At 39.3% G+C, this 22,473-nt stretch overlaps 1 protein-coding gene across 5 annotated transcripts in view; it reads left to right on the forward strand.

Annotated features, from left to right (window-relative positions):
- The window catches only part of LOC125238454 (mushroom body large-type Kenyon cell-specific protein 1), a 327,977-nt gene that overhangs the window by 270,555 nt on the left and 34,949 nt on the right, over nt 1-22,473 (forward strand). For 4 of the 5 annotated variants that reach the window (XM_048145807.1, XM_048145808.1, XM_048145810.1 and 1 more), the window contains one exon: nt 13,521-13,649. The exons of the other annotated variant lie outside the window; for it this stretch is intronic. In XM_048145807.1, coding sequence (XP_048001764.1) covers nt 13,521-13,649 — 129 coding nt within the window. The remainder of the gene's footprint in view (nt 1-13,520; nt 13,650-22,473) is intronic. 5 annotated transcript variants of the gene reach the window in all.

Consider the following 22,473-nt stretch of genomic DNA (forward strand, 5'->3'; position numbering starts at 1 on the left):
GGGTTCCTAGTTGACTACGGAACCCTAAAAACATTTAAATTAATAGGTAATTTATAAAAAAAAGCTACCACTCGAGGGTTGGAGGTGGCAAGATATTAGTAAAATATTTAATATCTAGTTAAGTTATGATCCCTTCACACGATAAGACGAAGAAGTTTTTAACTGGCTGCTTTTATTTATGCACAGAATATAATTAGTACAAGTACAGAAGGCTCACTCCTTTGGTAATCACAAAATGCCGCCATTCTAAATTCTTACCTACATTAACAAACGGACCGCACGCGAGCACCCGACATTGAATTCTATTGCGCCGCGCGAAGGTCGTCACCACTGAATGGGCCGCGAACTAGCGGCCGCCGGCACGTAAATACTTGTTAAATTTATATTCACGAGTCAAAATCTTAATCTTTGAACTCTTTAATACGCTTCTTCTAGTAAAATAAAATTAGAAGGTAAAGTCATCATCCTCCTTGCGTTATGCCGGCATTTTGCCACGCCACGGCTCATGGGACCGTGGGGTCCGCTTTGACAAGTAATCCCAAGTTTTGGCGTAGGCACTAGTTATACGAAAGCGACTGCCATCTGACCTCCCAACCCTAGACTAGACCTTATTGGAATTAATCCGGTTTCCTCACGATGTTTTCTTTCACCGAAAAGCGACTGACAAATGTCAAATGATATTTTAGAAGGTAAATTAATTAACAATTTAATACATATGTTTCAAAACATGTCGCCAGTTGCGATACGTTAACCTAAGTACATTAATCCATACTAATATTATAAATGGGAAAGTGTATGTGTCTGTTTGTTTGTCCGTCTTTCACGGCAAAACGGAGCGACGAATTGACGTGATTTTTTAAGTGGAGATAGTTGAAGGGATGGAGAGTGACATAGGCTACTTTTTGTCTCTTTCTAACGCGAGCGAAGCTGCGGGCAAAAGCTAGTATCCTTATATTTACATTTGTATATGTAAATGGTACATTCTGAGCAAAAATATTCTTATTTTCGCTCAAAAACGATATCATAACAAAGGTACCTTTTTGTACTGAATCTATTATGATAATGCCCTTTATAATATGAAAGCTCGCAATAAAAATAGATCGCAGGTAAGTCAATGTCAACCCGCCTATAAAAAGGCTATTGGACTGTAAAACTGTTGCATAACGTGTCATTATTTCACTGTTTATAAAAGGGTACAATTGTATTATTTCATCGTGCTTTATTAAATCAGAATTGGTAGTTAATTAATATATGTAGAATGATCCTTTATAATTAAAAAAAAATAGAACTCATAATATACGGTATAAAGACGATATACCCATAATAACATTCTTTCAAAATATATCATGTACCTAATATTTATTACTTAATGAATATTACAATTTTATTGAGCAGATATACTAAATCCACCTATTTAAAACTCTGACGTAAAAAAACTACGACTAAATAAAATCAACTTAAGATGTAATTATGTAATTAAACAATTACTTTACAATAGCATCATATCTATTTTACAAGAAATAGAGGTAACAACAGACAGTCTTATGAGTCTTATCAACTAAGAGCGATCTATAGTATTTTATTATAATTTATTGTTTCTAAGATGTTATCAGTACTTTTATTAGCATATTATGATCTTTATAAAATTATACTGTACGCGACCGATCACGAAATATTGTTGTTTGCATTGTCATCTTTCTTGTCACTTTTATTAAATGTCTTCTATCGCATAAAAATGTTTTGAAAAAATACGAATACTTAGAGATAAAATAACTGTTTATTTTCAATACAAAGCGTTTACCGAGTTGTCACAACGCCGCCCCCGTTTTATAATGACAGTCATTAAAATACATACCAATTATACAAAACGCATTTCACCATTTCTAATCATTGTCTCCCATAATGACGGTTTATTGTAAACCCTTTACCTTACAATAGCAATTATGAACCATGTCTAAACCAAGCTTAGCTACGACCAATTCGTTAAGGCCTCTACTACCCCTACCGATTTCCCCTTAAGCCCCCGCCGCGCTAAGTAAGCGGAGCGGACGCAAAGGTCTGAACGCACTGGCTGCTTATAAAACCATAGTTTCAATTTGTGGAACAATGCCTTATCCATTTGCTACGATTCTACGTCAAAGTAGAAAACTCACATTTTGATTAATACGAGTAAAAGAGACAGAGTGCGTATAAACGGTCGCGAGCCAATTTTAAACGTAAATGTGGAGCGTAAGGCTCCGTTTTCAATGGAGGGGGGTTAGTAAAATAGTGAGCGTGTAGGCGTTGAACGAAAAGTAGGCAGGAACAGAGAATGGAGTGCAGTGGCCTTTGTTTTTAGTTAGCTTTTTATTAAATGTAATTTAGGAGCGAAGTGGGTTTTGAAAACAGTGGGAAATGTTTTTGAGTCGGAATGAGATTAATTTTGCACTTCATGTAATGGCTTGCATCTTGACACCCTTGTACCATAAAAAATCACCGTGCTTTTACAGAGATTTATTTACACACACATTGGACGAAAATAATATTAGGTTTTTAACCCCCGACGCAAAAACGACGGGGTGTTATAAGTTTGACGTGTCTGTCTGTCTGTCTGTCTGTCTGTCTGTCTGTCTGTCTGTCTGTCTGTCTGTCTGTCTGTCTGTCTGTCTGTCTGTCTGTCTGTTTGTCTGTCTGTGTGTGTGTGTCTGTCTGTGGTATCGTAGCTCCTGAACGGATGAACCGATTTCGATTTAGTTTTTTTTTATTTGAAAGCTGTGTTAGTCGGGAGTGTTCTTAGCCATGTTTCATGAAAATCGGTCCACAAGGTCGCGGTCGGGGGTTTTCTCAAAATTTTAATTTTGTGGTTAGGTTATTAAAAAGGTGTTTGTTGTAGAGTTGGCAATGTGAAAGGTGATGATATAATTGACAAAGATTAATAATACAATAACCGAATAGCAATTGGCAGCCTACATGCTTGTTTACACTTAGGACACAGAGATAATAAAATCTAAAATTAGAATTTTGAAAAAACCCCCGACCGCGACATAGACCGATTGTCATGAAACATGGCTAAGAACACTCCCAACTAACTCAGCTTTCAGACAAAAAAAAAACAAAATCTCAATCGGTTCGTCCGTTCGGCAGCTACAATTCCACAGACAGACACACACTCAGACAGACAGACAGACACATCGAACTTATAACATAACACCCCGTCGTTTTTGCGTCGGGGGTTAAAAATAGGCGTAAATTAACACACAATTATTCTAATTTACAAATAGAAATATTGTTTATAATCAGTTATTAAGAAAAAAACTCATTATTAATAACCACGAATTATCGAATACATAATATACTTTACAATTTTTTAATTTGAAACTTACCTAATTTTACGCGCTATTAAAATAGAGAATGTAAATGAATGTAACGTTGTGTCTTCACCTGCTAAACATAAAGAATAAGGTATATTCTGTAATTACACAGTAGTCGGCAGTGAGGCGTGCGCGGGAGTTGAAATGATGGCTCTGCGGCGTAGCGGACTCGTATGATATAGCTAACGGTAGTTAATAGGTACGATTTAGGAGAAATACCGATTTAAAATTAGTAAATTATCGCCAGTAATGCTGAGATTAGACCATTTCGAGTCACCTTCTGTATGCTGTATGTGTTTTTGTTTGTATAGTTTTGATCTTTGTGTGTGTTTGTGAATACAATAATTTCTATTTCTATATAATTATTATTAATATTAATTAATATTAACTTTACCTTTTTATATGTAAATAAAATATTTATTTAGAGGTAGTGGTTCTCTGGTAAGGAAAAATCCCGTGTTAAAGAAACTTTTTGGGATAGAGAATTCCAAATCACAAAATATAATATTCTATTTTTTAATATATTATATATATACATATATATATCGGGTCTTCAAATCGTTTATTTAAAAAATTGCTAAGTACTGCGACTTTCTACTGCAACATACCTATTAATATAATATGTAAAAAATATGTACATATTAATGAATACCTACAAAGTGTTCTAAGCTAACATTAAACGGAACTCTAAAAAAATGTATGATGCGTGAAAATGTAACCCCCTCATGTATCATAGGCAACTCTACAACCGTTTTAGACTCGTAACTCCAAACTGCTCAAGGCTATAATTCCCTTTTCCGCCATTACGGCTTTTATTTTATGCTTTTTATATATGCACTTCAAACTTCCTTATAAGACGAAGGTTTTTGCTTGTAATTACTCCGTAGCATGTAATTATTATGAGATTCTTTGAATTTTCTAACGCCATCTTTAATAATGAGTTGGAACTTGGAATAGTTTTTGCGTTAGCGATGTAAAGGTGTTGTGTAAAATATGACCGTGACCGTAAATGGTTTAAAATGGTAGATTGTAGATCGTTGTAATGTAGTTTTAATTGTTTTATGGCTGCTACTTAAGTGTAATAAAAATGGCAAAATATAACAAAAAGACTACAGCTTAGACTATAGAGATAGAGATCTTTAATATCATTACAAAACTTTCCCAGCATCAAATTTCTAATGACAAAAACATGTTTATTTTCAATTAATATTGTACGAAATGCAGTACATATTTTTTCAGGTCTATTTAAATTTATACAATTATGAATAAACAAAACAACATACTAATACACCCTAATAAAATATTTCGTTAAAAACATGCTTCTATAATAAACAAATGCTACTCCACAGTTCCCCTAGCCGATCGGTTAAACAGCATAGGCCGGACAGAAAAGCCTATAGGGGCGGTCCGTGGAGGGTGGAAACCTCGGAAAATTCGAGACCCACCCCTTCGCCACGTGCGACCAAATAGGCTCAGTGCACAAACGCCTTGACTATGCCGCTCACGAAAAAAAAAGAAAAACGCGCGCGTTCACATAACATTCCAAATTCAATTTTCGAACGTTATTCTCACGCCGGCGTTCCGTTTTTGTTTATGCCGTAATGAGAGCTTTGTGCTTTGAGTTTTGCGTGGAACAGAACGTGAAACACATGAGATTTCATGGTTAGTTGGGTGTTTTCGAACGTTTTTCTTTGTACGATTGTCATGTTGGTAAGCTGTTATGATGTGGTGTTTTATTTGAAATGCTCTTTTTGCTAGGGATTTTAACGTCAGAAATTGTTTTGTTGCGCGTTTAATCTTGGCTCAAAGTAAGTTGTCTGCGTATAACGCAGCCTTTTCTAACTTTTTATATTCCTTTCGTGGAAAATACATTTTAGTAATACATGACAAGTAGTATCGTCTACAGTTCATCTTCATAAAAACTTGTAGGTACAAATTATACCTACTCTAACCTATGAATGTTATTAGTATGAAAGTAATTTGTTCGCCACAATATCTTTAAGTATCTCTACTGCAATACAATAAATAAATTAAATACAAATGTTCTTGATACCGAAAAAAATTATTAAATTTATCCCTTAATACGGATATTTTCAATACAACAACGCAATCTCAAAACCTTTATAAACAGCAGCAACAGTTCCTACAGTTATTTTATTGGTAGAACAATAACTATACGGTTTTGAATCCTTATAACGATAAGAAATAAATATGGAAATATTTAACCAGGAAAAAAAATAATTTTTGCTTCCGATAAATTCATACGGAAAATCTAAAACCTAGTTATTCACGTTTTACCTATTAGTTAATTAATTGTTTTTATTTCCTATGTTAGGTCTTAGAATGACGCAAGTTAGGTTGCCTAGGCTAGAATACTAGATGACTAATTAATAAGCGCATAAATTAGTTACAAGTAGAGATGGGCCGAATAAGTATACGGTATTCGGCATATTCGGCAAATTTTTCAATGTTCGTATTCGGCCAATAGTTCGGTTACATTGCCGAATATTTACCAAATAAACAAAGTAAATAAATAACGTAAGTTATTTCGTAATTCATTGGATAATGACATTTTATTTCATCATTCTAAGGAACTACCAAAGGGAGAAAGGGAGTTAAAAATGCATTAAAATATGAATGCAATGGTTCTGTAAAAAAATAAGCGCGTTACAAAACACGGAGAAACTAAAAAGCCAAAAATAATAAACCTTTCAATTCAGATTTCTTATCGTATTGCAATAAGCTAAACATCCAAATTATAAACAAATCAATTATTTTTGTAGTCGGTACCAGACCTGTTCGTCGCCTTGCTATTGCCTGTTTGCCCCACCCAACCATACACAGGCTGGTACCGACTCCAAAAATAATTGATTTGTTTATAATTTGGATGTTTAGCTTATTGCAATACGATAAGAAATCTGAATTGAAAGGTTTATTATTTTTGGCTTTTTAGTGTCTCCGTGTTTTGTAACGCGCTTATTTTTGAAGGCGGTTTTATTTTTTGTTAAAAAGTTTATTTATTTGTTGATTTTTAGTGGTTCCTAGTGATATTACATGTATCAGTCCGAATACATGTACAGTAGTGAAAGAATTATCCTTTAACTCCTAACCATTGAGGACTTGACCCATCATCAGCTCAGTTGATTTTTAGTGGTTCCTAGTGATATTATATGTATCAGTCCGAATACATGTACAGTAGTGAAAGAATTATCCTTTAACTCCTAACCATTGAGGAGTTGACCTTCCATCATCAGCTCAGCCACATAAAATTATTACCATCAGACGTAAATACTGGTGTACCTTTGAAAAATAGACTAAAAACATTACATGTGCCTATAACATTTGAAGAGTTCCCTCGATTTCTCCAGGATCCCATCATCAGACCCTGACTTGGTTCCAATGGGACCATCTCGGGGTTATACCGGTTCGATCAAAAAAAAAATTTTGAAAATCGGTCCACGATTCTCGGAGATATCGAGTAACATACATACAAAAAAAAAATAAATAAAAAAAAAAAAAAAAAAACATTCAGTCGAATTGAGAACCTCCTCCTTTTTTGAAGTCGGTTAAAAAAAAGGAAAAATAGCGTAGCTTAAGAAACAAAAACCAAAATTTTCTTATGCACTATAATAATTAAGAGCCTTAGTAAGATACATGTACCCATTACCAATCATTCAAAAGTTTTTAACTCAAAGCCAGGATTTATAATATGGCGGAACCAAACATTCGGCCGAATGTTCGGTTCGGTAACCGCTGAACCGAATGTTCGGCCGAACATTCGTATTCGGCAAAGTCCGTATTCGTCCCATCTCTAGTTACAAGTCAATGTCAACACAATTCTAAAGTTCGAATAGAATTAATTTAAATAACGTCTGTTATACGTCAATTAGAATCGTTAACATAATTAAATATATCTACTATAAAAACGAAGTACCTCAATCATATAACGATAAATTTAAAAGTAAAATGAATTCATGGACACATTTATAATAAACTTTTTCAGTACAGATGTTGTTTTTTTTACGCACTAGTGCGAGAAGTGGTTCATTATATGCCAGGTCGAAACTTCGGAGGCTCATCTGTACTGAAAAACGTCGTACGATACACGTGCGAAAAGGAAATTCGTAACTCGTGTCGATTTAAAACACTCCCTTCGGTCGTGTTTTAATTTATCGCCACTCGTTTCGAACTTCCTTTTTTTCGCACTTGTATTGTAATGTACTATTACAGTGTTTATGGCGCTATATTACCGCACTAGTTAGGTGATTAACTCATTACGCAACTTTCCATCATACCTTTGTCAAAAATTGAAACGGTCATAGGTATGTAAGTATTGTGATTGTTTTAGTTTGTAACAATAGAGGCTTAGAAGAGCCTCTAACTTTGGGCAAAATTGATAACTATCCCAATTTTAGTACCTAACACCAAACAATAAAAAAATAATATGCTTACCCCCTTATTCAAAAACGAACACTAAAGTTATCAAGCCGATAAAGTTCGTTTGTTCCTTTCTATCACACTGATACGTCGGAAAGGGACAAACGAACTTTATCGGCTTGATAACTTAAGAGTAGGTACGTTTATGAATAAGGGGGTTAGTAGGTAAATAAAATGGATGATAGCAGCAACACTGTTTAATTGTAATCACTAGCCAAAAATACCAAGTTAATTTTAAAATATTTTCAAACACACTAAATTATTTCATATTGTTTTGACAGAATTAAAAATATGAAGGCAAAATAAAGCAGTGTAGGAATTATCACATTATTATATACCTAGATCGCTAGCCATTTAGAATATTTTTATTAGTGTACATAAATGTTTTCCTCTGAATAATCGAGCGGCCATTTTATTTCCCTAACAAACAACCAGTTTGACAAGCATATAGATATTTATTTAATATTCATTACCACTTAGAATTTATTATACCTATCCTTGAATTTAATAACTAAACATATATATTTAGATAGCAGTAAAATAACAACCAAAATAACTAAATTACACCGTTAATATAAAACTAGAGAGAATTGAAAATAAAAAATAATAAAAGTAAAATTATCTAGAAAAAATAGGTACCTACACTGTAGAAAATTATTGGTCATTATTTAGGGAAGGCGCAAACATAATGTAATGTATATTAAACTGACAAAATAATAATATTTTATCTCTTTTCATTTCCTATTATAAACCTAGTTTCGCCTACTTTTCAATACTACACACGTACATCAGTAGGGAATGCAATCCCGACTCGGGATTGAAAATTCGGGATCCCGCGGGATTAGAAATATTCAATCCCGTGGGATCCCGGAATTTTCGGGATCCCGTCTAGTTTAAAAAAAAAATATATTCGGATAACTGAAGAAGCCAATAACTGCTTGCTTGTGATTTAGGTTAACTAAAATAACATATTACTTGAAAGAAAATAAAAATCTTTATTCTTTAATCTTACTAACTAAATAATTATCAACTTTTACGGAAATTAACATAAGTAAATTAGGTAATCTATACAATAAGCATATTTCAAGTTTCAAGAGAATTAGTAAGTAGTTACGTAGGTGATTTTGAAAATGACTCCTTAAAAAACAAAGGTTAGTAGACCCTGATGAAGTCGAAGGTAGTGATCTGTGATACATTATCCGGCCCAAGTGTATTTGTTGTTCTTCCGACTCCCGCATTCAATTTAGTGTCAATTTTATGGATTGACATCATATGGACGTGTAAACCTTTTGTAGACCCGGATGAGATTTTGAGCACAGCTTTACACAAGTTGCATTGATCAGTCAAATTATTAACTGTTTTCTTAAAATATCTCCATACCGGTAAACGGCTGCTGCACTCCACGTACGCTTGATCTGGATTATTTGTCGACATTTTAAGGTATTAACAAACTAACACTTATAAGAATCCAATATGTTTGTTTATTTAACTCACTTAAACTATAAAAATGCGTAATTTAAGAAAAAAGAATCACTACAACTGCACAACTAAAACAATCAGGAACGTAAACAAACAAACAAATGGCTGCCTCCCCGCACGCATGTACTTCTTTCTCACTTACTCGACACAGTTCTATATTATCTGTCTCACTCGTCAAGTCTAAGTGGACGTGTGTAGCGTTGCTGACCACTGCCGCCCAATCCCGTCAATCCCGAACGGGATCTCGTCAAATTATGCGTCGGGATTGATCCCGAAAATTTACACGAGATCTCGCGAGATCGGGATCCCGCGGGATCGGGATTGCATTCCCTACGTACATGTACATAAACTCACGCATGTATTGATGAAACTGCACAATTTTCAATGCCACTCCTGGCAATTAAGGGATACGAAGAAAACGAAATTGTACCAAAACCTGTCTCGAATAAATTAAAATTCTAAGCTATAAATGACTGCAAAAAACTTATTTCAGAGCACGTAATCATTAATCATAAACGCATTTATATAATATAATAAATTATAAACATCCGAACAATAATCCTTCCATTCTAACGTCCGCCAGCTGTTTTGAACATCGAACAAAAAACAGGCACATAATTTACCGGTCTCCAAATGGTACACATTCTAATTCTAACGGCCTCGACCAATGGCGGGCGAGGACGCGCAACATGGCGGTCGTGGGAACCGGTTAATGGGCCGTTTGAATTTAGAATAGTTTTTTTTTAACGCGTTTTTGACATGGAGTCTAAGTTGGTAGTACTCTAATTTGAGTCGGGTAATTTGTTCTGACGTTGAAGTTGGTGTGTATAGTTTTTGTTGACACCAAAATGTAAATAATAGGCTAGTTTCCTACTAGTCAAATCAGCTTATTTTTATGGGCTGTCAAAACGATTTGCTTATATGGAATTACTATGAAATACTGAGGAGTGACGTAACGGTCAATTCATTTACTTTATATCTTTCTCTTTGACTTATAAAATGTTTAAAAATAACTACTGTCCATATTTTTCTTCTAATTATGTGGTGCTTTATTTCGTACACTGCATAAAATATTTTATTTTAGGTATAGGAAACTGGCCTATTGTAACGGAAATATATGTATTAGGAATAGTTTTCTAATGTTCCTACTTGTTATTTTATTGACAAAAAAGATTAATTAAATTGACAATGTTATTAATAATAGATCATGTAAATTATGACGTAAAAAGGTGTGTCTTATCACGTAGGTAGGTACTATTACATTTTTATAGTAAATTTAAAAATACAATTAGAATGAATATTTCAAATTATGTATGTTTAAATTTTATATATAATTGACACCAATAATATTATGTATTTAAATTTTTGTCTCTATGTAAAATTATAAATATTCTCTTTATAAGAACAAACTTTTGAAAATTGTTTCAGTAGTAGGTACAATAAAGTCAGATTGTACAAAAATAGGAACCACCGTCTATCTGGCTAACCGCCAAAGGGTAGTAGGCATATTGAGGTTTTTAAAACATGACATAGATAGGTATATGTATTAGATATTATATAATGTGACCTAACCTAATCTCAGAGCATTTTTCTCGCACTTGCGAGTATCATTGGTGCGATAGAACCAGAATTACTGGATTGTCACATCAAGTTCTTATTTTCAAAGTAAAAATAGGCCTCAAGTATGCATTGTGTCATTGTAACGATAGGACACCAGGTAGATTTCAGTTTTATCGTAGAACATTCCATCGTGTGCTTGCTTAGATAACCATTAAATTTACTACTATCGGGACGGTCAAGGTAGGCAACGTTGAAAAAGTTTAGGAAAGCAGCCAAATCTTATGTCACAGTCACACAAATATCTAAATACCTACGCTTCGGTCGCTATCGTCATATCTTATGATTCTTTTGTCTGTTCTTAGACAGAACTTGTGGAGACAATACATTTTTACGTTTTTCAATTGATACCTACTTATTTGGCTACATTTTACTAAAGATATCCTACAACAGAAGGTTTGAAAATCCCTACAAGGGTCTGGCAAGAAAACTAGTCTATAAAATCCATTTAATTCATGATAACCACAGAAATCTTCCCTATTCCAACCTTAAAAATCATCTAAATATACCACCAACACGTTCCAATCGGAAGTCCAAAGCCTACCTTTATCTATTTTGGTCCCCAATTTACGTGTCCTAACAGTGCGCACGAGCAACACTTAACACCAACGCCCCCTACCGAACATAGATCAACTCCAACTCCTTGCAATAAAGTTTAAAACCTGTATACCAATAAAAGGTTTGCAGTTAGACGCTAGTTAATATTCAAGGTGGCCATGATTAGCGGGCTGCAAGGTGAATGAAGCGCGTCACTGTATTATGGAATTGTTTTTGTATGTTGGCAACGGTATCGGTTATAAATTTTGAGTTTTGAATTCTGTATAGAGTCGACCACTGTGGCAGGTTTTTGAAAGAAAATCTTCTTTGATTCTATGAGCTTAATGATTTAGTTGTAATTTACAATAGAAATAGTTTGAGTCCAGACGACGGACACCGGCTAGTTTTTATGTCATAACTAGCTTTAGTCCGCGGCTTCGCTTGCATTAAATTCGAAAATTGGGGAATGGTCCTTACATACTTCCAATCCCTATTTTAGGGCCGTTGGGGGTTACAAAGAGACAAAAGGAAGCCTATGATTTGTTTGTTGTAGCTTACGGTGCTCCCACACTCTGTTGTAAAATGTAAAAAAAAAAATCAGAAAAAATAACCTGGCTACATTTATTAAGGTGCCCGCGAAACTGTAAAAACAGTGTACAGTTAAGTAGTTAACAAGGTGTGACAGGGAGAGTGCGATGGCGCGATAGCGCGCTGTCCCTATCACACTTATAACAGACTAGTGTGGGAGTGATGTCGACAAAGCTAGTTGTCTATACGGTATTAATTATGCTTCATAACAACCAAACCTCAAGACTGAACCGACTTTGACAGACAGTGTACGACCTCAATCAAATTGAATTAATTACAGTCAAAGAAAACATTTTGATTGCCTTGAAATGGAGCAATTTGCTATTGTTAGTTCATTTCACGGTTTCTATTGACGTATCCGTTTTTTTAGGGTTCCGTAGTCAACTAGGAACCCTTATAGTTTCGCCATGTCTGTCTGTCCGTCCGTCCGTCCGTCCGTCCGTCCGTCCGTCCGTCCGTCCGTCCGTCCGTCCGCGGATAATCTCAGTAACCGTTAGCACTAGAAAGCTGAAATTTGGTACCAATATGTATATCAATCACGCCAAGAAAGTGCAAAAATAAAAAATGGAAATAAATGTTTTATTAGGGTACCCCCCCTACATATAAAGTGGGGGCTGATATTTTTTTTCATTCCAACCCCAACGTGTTATATATTATTGGATATGTATTTAAAAATGAATAAGGGTTTGCTAAGATAGTTTTTTGATAATATAAATATTTTCGGAAATAATCGCTCCTAAAGGAAAAAAAAGTGCGTCCCCCCCCCTCTAACTTTTGAACCATATGTTTAAAAAATATGAAAAAAATCACAAAAGTAGAACTTTATAAAGACTTTCTAGGAAAATTGTTTTGAACTTGATAGGTTCAGTAGTTTTTGAGCAAAATACGGAAAACTACGGAACCCTACACTGAGCGTGGCCCGATACGCTCTTGGCCGGTTTTTTATTGTACATTCGTGATTATTTATTAAACAATGGTTATTGAGGTACTCTATTTGTAAGTCCGGAAGATAATCACTAGTAATTAAAATTGGTACCTACCTACATAGCACGCTAAGTAATCGTATAATTTTTTTTAGTGTAGTATTTGTATCCTTATACGACAAAACTCTCGAATCTACAAATCTGTCCGTCCGTATGTCACCACAGTTCTTTTATTAAAAATTAAAATGTACAAAAAAGCTGCTTTTAAAATATATTTTTAAGATTTCTTAAATAGTTATGTGTAGCAGTAATTATTTTTTTACTTCGTGACTTGTTCATACAGTGTGGATAAAGTAAATTGTATATTTTTAATTTCAAAAACAGCTTGATCAAAAATGACACAATTTAAAGTACAAGTTTTATTAACATACCTGCCTCATAAATAGAAAAATAGCAAAAAGTCTATTAGGAAACGAAGTTTAGGTATACCTCATCAATTCCAAATGCAAAGGATCGATTATTACTTTCCAAATTGTAACGAGTCGTAAATATAAAATAATTTATTCTAAACATATTTATCTTGTTCCAGAGTCCAGCGTCAGAGTCCGACAGTAGTTCCGTATCCGGCGCAAAGAGCCCGGCCGCCGCCCCCCCTCAACTCCTGCAACACCTGCTGCAGATGCAGCTGCAAGCGCAAAGTCCGCAGGCCATCGCACAGGTAACTGTACATCTGTCTCTGTCACTCCAGTAATAGTGTATATAATTTTGTAGTGTAAGTTATTGCTTTCTAATTTTAATTTATCCTATGTATCACATTAAATTAAATGTAAAATGTATCCACGAATCGAGTGTCAACACAAACCTGATAGGGTTTCATGGCACTCTGGTGTATGAACAAATGTAAGATTTTTAATATAGAATAAATAAATAATAAAATAAAAAAATAGCGGCAGATCGTATGAATAGCCCCCTTCCCCCCTCTCAACTGCTGCAACATCTGATGCAGCTGTAAGCGCAGAGCCCATAGGCTATCGCACAGGTAACTGTAGCTCTGTCTCTGTCATTCTTTCCAATACTGTGAGAAGAACAACTGCAGGTCGTGTGAATAGCCCCCCCCCCCCCCCCCCCACCCCTCCTCGCAACTGTTGGAATACCTGCTATAGTGTTGTCTCAATCACTCCCGGAGTGTGCGAAGAATAACTGCAAATCGAATAGTCACCTCCCTCCCTCTCGACTTCTGGAATACCTGCTGTGGAAGCAGCTGCAAGATCAGAATCCGCAAGTTATCGCAAAGGTAACTGTAGCCTTAGTTTTGTCTCAATCACTCCACTATATCAAAGCACGATTGTCCCCCGCCTCCGCTGTTAATTAAAACAGATCCATATATTTCTATACATTTCGATCGTGCCGCTCGACGCACCGCTTGCCGCCCCAAATGTCAAATGTGTCCATATAAGTGGTGTTTTTGTCGGTTCTCCCAGTAGAGAAAAATAAACGAAACTATACTTATGGCTATGTCTTATATCACTATGTTATTCATACGCATTTTATTCTATTTTGCAAGGAACCTTGAATATTTTATGACAAGGTTTGTGACGAGACGCGCATACCTATCCCGCGTAATTGGCGTAGCACGGTAATTTTTAAAACTGTCATAGAATTGTGTTATGATCGAGTCATCTTGTGTCTTAAGGAGGAAATAACACAGGGTAAATGACGAAATGAAATCTTACAGGATGTTGTTTAGGTAAATTATGGTAAACTTGAAAACACGCCAAGTCATTCTAATGACGCTTAGCTTTATTTTCTGACAAACAAAATAAAATTTTATGTAATTCCTCATTCTACCAACTGAAAATTTTACTCTATTCAATGTTGGGAACAGCGCCCATTTCTCAAAACTGAAAGTTACAAGTTACAAGCGGAAGTCTCTTTCCAACTTGTCATTTTAGACATTGACAACCACTTGTAAATTGTAACTTTCAGTTTTGAGAAATGGGCCCCAGGGGCCCGTTTCTCGAAAGGTACAAGCCTTGTATTACAAGTGCGCGAACTGTCAAATCGTATGGGTTGTCATGGAAACACACTTGTAATACAAGGCTTGTACCTTTCGAGAAACGGGCCCCAGGTAGTCTTTCAATTTTATATTAAGTAGTTTTATCAAAAAAAATGTTTGAACATCAGGGTATTAGAATAGCTTACCTTAACAAGCCCTATCTAGCCCTACCTAGGTACCTACATAGCGTTACATCTAAATAGTAATCATAATTAATTATAACATTTATAACAACTGTCTCCTTAAAAATGTATTTTAATTTTATGCAAGCTAATAAACTTCGTCACTTTTTGACTTCATGTATTTTTGGGACAAGATTAAGGAAATAAACATGAAAAATAAGTAGTTTTACCTTAAAATGTCATTCTAGTGGTTAAAATGGGGAAAACTGATGATAAAACTCATGTTTTACGTTTGACGTGCCTTTAGTTTAGTTTTGGACGTTCATGTAACAACATTAATACAATTTTAGAGTTAGTTTAATTGTTAGTTTACTATTAGCAGTACATTTATGAGTTCTTGTGGTGTTTTGGTGTAAGGATTGCAGTTTCAAATGACGAAAGCAGATGAGGTAGACTGTTTTAAATATTTGTTTTTTTTTTTGCTTAATTATTTTAATTATTGATTTTAATCTAATAAATGTTCCCCCGTTTTTGCCCCGTGTGGTGACGGGTTAAGAATTTCTCCACCCCCTTTCTTCCCGTGGGTGTCGTAGAAGTCGACTGTGGGATATGGGTTGTGGCGTAGGCGAGAGGCTGGCAACCTGTCACTGCAATGTCACAATTTGGATTTCTTTCAATCCCTTTTTGCCAAGAGTGGCACTGAAACTTAGTAGTTCATGTACTCTGCCTACCCCTTTATGGGATACAGGCGAGATTATACATATGTATGTAATAAAATTTCAAGTGGTGAAAACTTTTGAGATACTCTTCTTATGCCGATTTATTTGTAATAAACGTAGCAAATTAATAAAAAATAAGTTCAAAAACTAAAACCCGACTACTATAAGTAAAATGTGCTCTAAAAAGTATGAAACAAGATAGAATTAGTTTATGAAATTATCATGCATGATATTCACAGATGTGTATTCTTTTCAATACGTTAATTCAATGTTATAATAAGTTTGTAAATTTTAAATATACTTGCAGAGATGCCGAAGATAACCGTGGTCGTATGCCACAATTATAAAGGTAAGTACATAAGTGGCATACGACCACGGTTATCTTCGGCATCTTTGCAAGTATATTTAAAATTTACAAACTTATTATAACATTGAATTAACGTATTGAAAAGAATACACATCTGTGAATATCATGCATGATAATTTCATAAACTAATTCTATCTTGTTTCATACTTTTTAGAGCACATTTTACTTATAGTAGTCGGGTTTTAGTTTTTGAACTTATTTTTTATTTGACTTACTTTGGGGTTACATTTTATTTATTAAATATAAGGGCGCTGAAGGCGGCCGGCTTAAGACCGCGTGCGTCGGGCGAAGCCCGACAGGCCGACACTTTAAGTTTGAGGGCGCCGAAGGCGCCCGGTTTAGGACCGCGTGCGTCGGGCTTCGCCCGACACTGTAAGTTAGAGGGTGCCGAAGGCGCCTGGCTTAGGACCGCGTGCGTCGGGCCTCGCCCGACACTTTTAGTTAGAGGGCGCCGAAGGCGCCCGGCTTGGGAGCGAGTGCGTCGGGCTTCGCCCGACACTTTAAGTTTGAGGGCGCCTTCGGTGCCCGGCTTGAGAGCGAGTGCGTCGGGCTTCGCCCGACTCTTTAGGATGGAGGGTGCCTTTGGCGCCCAGCTCAGGACCGCGTGCGTCGGGCTTTACCCGCCACTTTAAGTTATAGGGTGTCGAAGGCGCCCGGCTTAGGAGCGCGTGCGTCGGGCTACGCCCGACACTTTAAGTTTGAGGGCGCCTTCTGCGCCCGGCTTGGAAGCGAGTGCGTAGGGCTTCACCCGACACTTTAAGTTAGAGGGCGCCTTCGGCGCCCGGCTTAGGACCGCGTGCGTCGGGCTTTCCCTGACACTTTAAGTTTGAGGGCGCCTTCGGCGCCCGGCTTAGGACCGCGTGCGTCGGGCTTCACCCGACACTTTAAGTTAGAGGGCGCCGAAGGCACCCGGCTTGGCAGCGAGTGCGTCGGGCGTCGCCCGACACTTTAAATTAGAGGGCGCCGAAGGCGCCCGGCTTGGGAGCGAGTGCGTCGGGCTTCGCCCGACACTTTAAGTTTGAGGGCGCCTTCGGCGCCCGGCTTAGGACCGCGTGCGTCGGGCTTTCCCTGACACTTTAAGTTTGAGGGCGCCTTCGGCGCCCGACTTAGGACCGCGTGCGTCGGGCTTCGCCCGACACTTTAAGTTAGAGGGCGCCGAAGGCGCCCGGCTTGGAAGCGAGTGCGTCGGGCTTCGCCCGACTCTTTAGGATGGAGGGCGCCAAGGCGCCCAGCTCAGGACCGCGTGCGTCGGGCTTTGCCCGCCACTTTAAGTTATAGGGTGTCGAAGGCGCCCGGCTTAGGAGCGCGTGCGTCGGGCTACGCCCGACACTTTAAGTTTAAGGGCGCCTTTGGCGCCCGGCTTAGACCGCGTGCGCGACACTTTAAGTTAGAGGGCGCCGAAGGCGCCCGGCTTGGAAGCGAGTGCTAAGGGCTTCGCCCGACACTTTAAGTTTCAGGGCGCCTTCGGCGCCCGGCTTAGGACCGCGTGCGTCGGGCTTTCCCTGACACTTTAAGTTTGAGGGCGCCTTCGGCGCCCGACTTAGGACCGCGTGCGTCGGGCTTCGCCCGACACTTTAAGTTAGAGGGCGCCGAAGGCGCCCGGCTTGGGAGCGAGTGCGTCGGGCTTCGCCCGACACTTTAAGTTAGAGGGCGCCCAAGGCGCCCGGCTTGGAAGCGAGTGCGTAGGGCTTCACCCGACACTTTAAGTTAGAGGGCGCCTTCGGCGCCCGGCTTAGGACCGCGTGCGTCGGGCTTTCCCTGACACTTTAAGTTTGAGGGCACCTTCGGCGCCTGGCTTAGGACCGCGTGCGTCGGGCTTCGCCCGACACTTTAAGTTAGAGGGCGCCGAAGGCACCCGGCTTGGCAGCGAGTGCGTCGGGCTTCGCCCGACACTTTAAGTTAGAGGGCGCCGAAGGCGCCCGGCAGGAGCGAGTGCGTCGGGCTTCGCCCGACACTTTAAGTTTGAGGGCGCCTTCGGCGCCCGGCTTAGGACCGCGTGCGTCGGGCTTTCCCTGACACTTTAAGTTTGAGGGCGCCTTCGGCGCCCGACTTAGGACCGCGTGCGTCGGGCTTCGCCCGACACTTTAAGTTAGAGGGCGCCGAAGGCGCCCGGCTTGGGAGCGAGTGCGTCGGGCTTCGCCCGACACTTTAAGTTAGAGGGCGCCTTCGGCGCCCGGCTTAGGACCGCGTGCGTCGGGCTTTCCCTGACACTTTAAGTTTGAGGGCGCCTTCGGCGCCCGGCTTAGGACCGCGTGCGTCGGGCTTTCCCTGACCTTTAAGTTTGAGGGCGCCTTCGGCGCCCGGCTTAGGACCGCGTGCGTCGGGCTTCGCCCGACACTTTAAGTTAGAGGGCGCCGAAGGCACCCGGCTTGGCAGCGAGTGCGTCGGGCTTCGCCCGACACTTTAAGTTAGAGGGCGCCGAAGGCGCCCGGCTTGGGAGCGAGTGCGTCGGGCTTCGCCCGACACTTTAAGTTTCAGGGCGCCTTCGGCGCCCGGCTTAGGACCGCGTGCGTCGGGCTTTCCCTGACACTTTAAGTTTGAGGGCGCCTTCGGCGCCCGACTTAGGACCGCGTGCGTCGGGCTTCGCCCGACACTTTAAATTAGAGGGCGCCGAAGGCGCCGGCTTGGGAGCGAGTGCGTCGGGCTTCGCCCGACACTTTAAGTTAGAGGGCGCCCAAGGCGCCCGGCTTGGAAGCGAGTGCGTAGGGCTTCACCCGACACTTTAAGTTAGAGGGCGCCTTCGGCGCCCGGCTTAGGACCGCGTGCGTCGGGCTTTCCCTGACACTTTAAGTTTGAGGGCACCTTCGGCGCCTGGCTTAGGACCGCGTGCGTCGGGGCTTCGCCCGACACTTTAAGTTAGAGGGCGCCGAAGGCACCCGGCTTGGCAGCGAGTGCGTCGGGCTTCGCCCGACACTTTAAGTTAGAGGGCGCCGAAGGCGCCCGGCTTGGGAGCGAGTGCGTCGGGCTTCGCCCGACACTTTAAGTTTGAGGGCGCCTTCGGCGCCCGGCTTAGGACCGCGTGCGTCGGGCTTTCCCTGACACTTTAAGTTTGAGGGCGCCTTCGGCGCCCGACTTAGGACCGCGTGCGTCGGGCTTCGCCCGACATTTTAAGTTAGAGGGCGCCGAAGGCGCCGGCTTGGGAGCGAGTGCGTCGGGCTTCGCCCGACACTTTAAGTTAGAGGGCGCCTTCGGCGCCCGGCTTAGGACCGCGTGCGTCGGGCTTTCCCTGACACTTTAAGTTTGAGGGCGCCTTCGGCGCCCGGCTTAGGACCGCGTGCGTCGGGCTTCGCCCGACACTTTAAGTTAGAGGGCGCTCAAGGCGCCCGGCTTGGGAGCGAGTGCGTCGGGCTTCGCCCGACACTTTAAATTTGAGGGCGCCGAAGGCGCCCGGCTTAGGACCGCGTGCGTCGGGCTTCGCCCGACACTTTATGTTTGAGGGCGCCGAAGGCGCCCGGCTTGGGAGCGAGTGCGTCGGGCTTCGCCCGACACTTTAAGTTAGAGGGCGCCGAAGGCGCCCGGCTTGGGCGCGAGTGCGTCGGGCTTCGCCCGATACTTTAAGTTAGAGGGCGCCGAAGGCGCCCGGCTTAGGTGCGCGTGCGCCGGGCTTCGCCTGACACTTTAAGTTAGAGCTTAGGACTGCGTGACACATTAAATATGAGCCTATGAGGGCGCCGAAGGCCTCTTTAAGTTGGTTTAGGACGTAACTCTGTAAGGACTCTTTAAGTAGATTTAGGACCGCGTCTACGGTATGTACAACCTCATAAAGCATACCGTATACTGATAGAGACAGTTATAGCTGGCAATCAGTATCGTGGTACCGTATTTTCTCTCTTTGTGAAAATTATAATAACTTTAGATGATTAACTAGCTTTCAATAATATATGGTCGTAGTAGAAAGTCATTCTGGCACGATGACGTAACATACCATTCGTCTAGGGTTTCCTGCAGTCTATGATACACGTCAGAATGTCAAAACAGCGTCAAACTTCATCTAGTTCTTATCATGACAATTTGCTGTACGAAATTGAGCTTTAGGTCGAAAAAATATTGCAAATCTTTAATAAAATTAATATACAAAGCAGGCAAATTTGTTTCTTTGGCAAAAGCCTTCTTGTGTAAACGCAGTCGGCGTTGAGGATTTGCAAATAGTAAATTTTTCCGAGAAATCAATGAATTATCAGGTGTAATCAAGTAAAGCTGGGAATAAAAGCTAATAATATATACATATTTGAAATGTGCTAATCAAGACCTTTCAAATGATATACAACATGTCATCCTAACTTCATTTTATTTTTTTGCTTCGTTACTTTATGACCTCTAGAGGGCGCCATGTTTCCTTTTCGGTGACGTCATATAGCCTATAACCAGCGGACGATTAAGACAATTCGAATGACGTATCGTTTGTCAAATTCTAATGAGTACTTTAGAAGTTATGAGGGAACAGATGAACATACATACATACATACATACATACCCACATACATACCGGTCAAAATCATAACCCTCCTTTTGCGTTGCCGTAGTCGGGTAAAAAACACGATATAAATGATATCTAATAACATTGTATTTCGTCACTACTTTAAAAAAATCTCGTATCTCACGCTGCTCCTCAAAGTTAAAACGCAGTAAGTCTTTAAGCATACGATTTATACGACTAGGGAACAAATCAAATTATTTTATTGAATATTTTTTGATTTGTTCTTTTTTCAAGTTGTCACACTCACACTACTATATAATATATAAATTGAAACAGATATCATACACGAAAGAAAAAACGACAAGGCCCACTGGTGGCCGAGCCGGGAATCGAACCCGGGTCTTCAGCTTACACGTATTAAGAAAGTGGTTTACCACTTTTCGACTCTATTTCAAACATATAAGGTCCAAAAGTGGTAAACCACTTTTTTGGCTGACTATACCTAACTAATATCTTAGACCAAACAAAATAAGTAACAAGGGCTTGTATACAAAATTAGCAGGGAAAATAACTGCGGTACAAACTTTCAACACTTTAATTAAAACTTAAGTAAAGTAATTATAATTCAAGCATGTATATTTTTAAAACTCTCGACTCCGCCTCGACCAAAATTACATGTGATCTGACGCTTTCTTATTTATTCGTCAAGGTATGTATACTAGTTTTCTGTTCGACAAATCCAGGAAGTGGTAGCTTCGATTAGCGCAGCAGCGGCCTGAAATTTGGCGCTTTTCGGCCGGGGACCAGAAAAGCTGTTTTACTTACCAGTCATCGAGATCTTTTTGGGTTAAAATTATTTTTGCTGTCTTGTTTTTTGTCATAGACAAATATAATTATTTCAAATACAGTTCTAAACAAACAGTCTCACAATATTTCGCCTAGATTTTTCTTTTTGTCCAATAACATCCATACATATATTATAGAAACTGAAAAACAACGCAAACAATGGACTCCCTAGAGACACGAGATGGGAATCAAAGCTCGATCAAATCGTATTGGAAACTGTAAATATGCTGAAAAAGTTCAATATTAGGTTTTGTTTACATTACGTGACGTCCCTTACCTCTCGTGTTCACACAAGTATAGATACGCAAATCCTTGACATACTTATATTATAGTTCAAATCACACATAAACAATAGTAAATTAATTGCAAAGATGATTTATATAGGACTAGCTTTTTCCCGCGGCTTCGCTCGCGTTTGAAAGAGACAAAAAGTAGCCTATGTCACTCTCTATCCTTTCAACTATCTTCATTTAAAAAATCAGGTCAATTCGTCGCTCCGTTTTGCCGTGAAAGACGGACAAACAAACAGACACACACACTTTCCCATTTATAATATTAGTATGGATTAACAATCTTCATACTAAGAATCGTACCTCAATTTATTAGCGCCACCTATTAAATACTATCATAACTACAGTGATAATGCCTACAAATTTATCTTTTTCAAAATGTGCATTGAAGTGATAGCATGACATTATAAGTAGAATAAAGAAATATTCTTATAAAAAATAAAAACAAGCAAAAATATTTGGGGAAAACACGATTTTTGCCACTTCCAGGCTGCGAAACATCCCTAACAGGCCCATAGCCCATACATTTCAAAGGTACACTTTTTTATATGGGCTTAGTCAGTCCTGGTATATACCATCCTTGTTAATTTTTATGGACAGTTAAATTTGTTTTTTTTTTGTTTTTGTTTGAAAGATTGCCAAGAGTATCATTGAAACAAGTGACTTCTAAAGATACCTCTGGTGACTCAGATGTCAATAGCCAAGTATCTAGTCTAAAAACTGTC

The sequence above is a fragment of the Leguminivora glycinivorella genome, chromosome 23 (assembly GCF_023078275.1).
Source record: "Leguminivora glycinivorella isolate SPB_JAAS2020 chromosome 23, LegGlyc_1.1, whole genome shotgun sequence".
NCBI classification, from domain to species: Eukaryota; Metazoa; Arthropoda; class Insecta; order Lepidoptera; family Tortricidae; genus Leguminivora; species Leguminivora glycinivorella.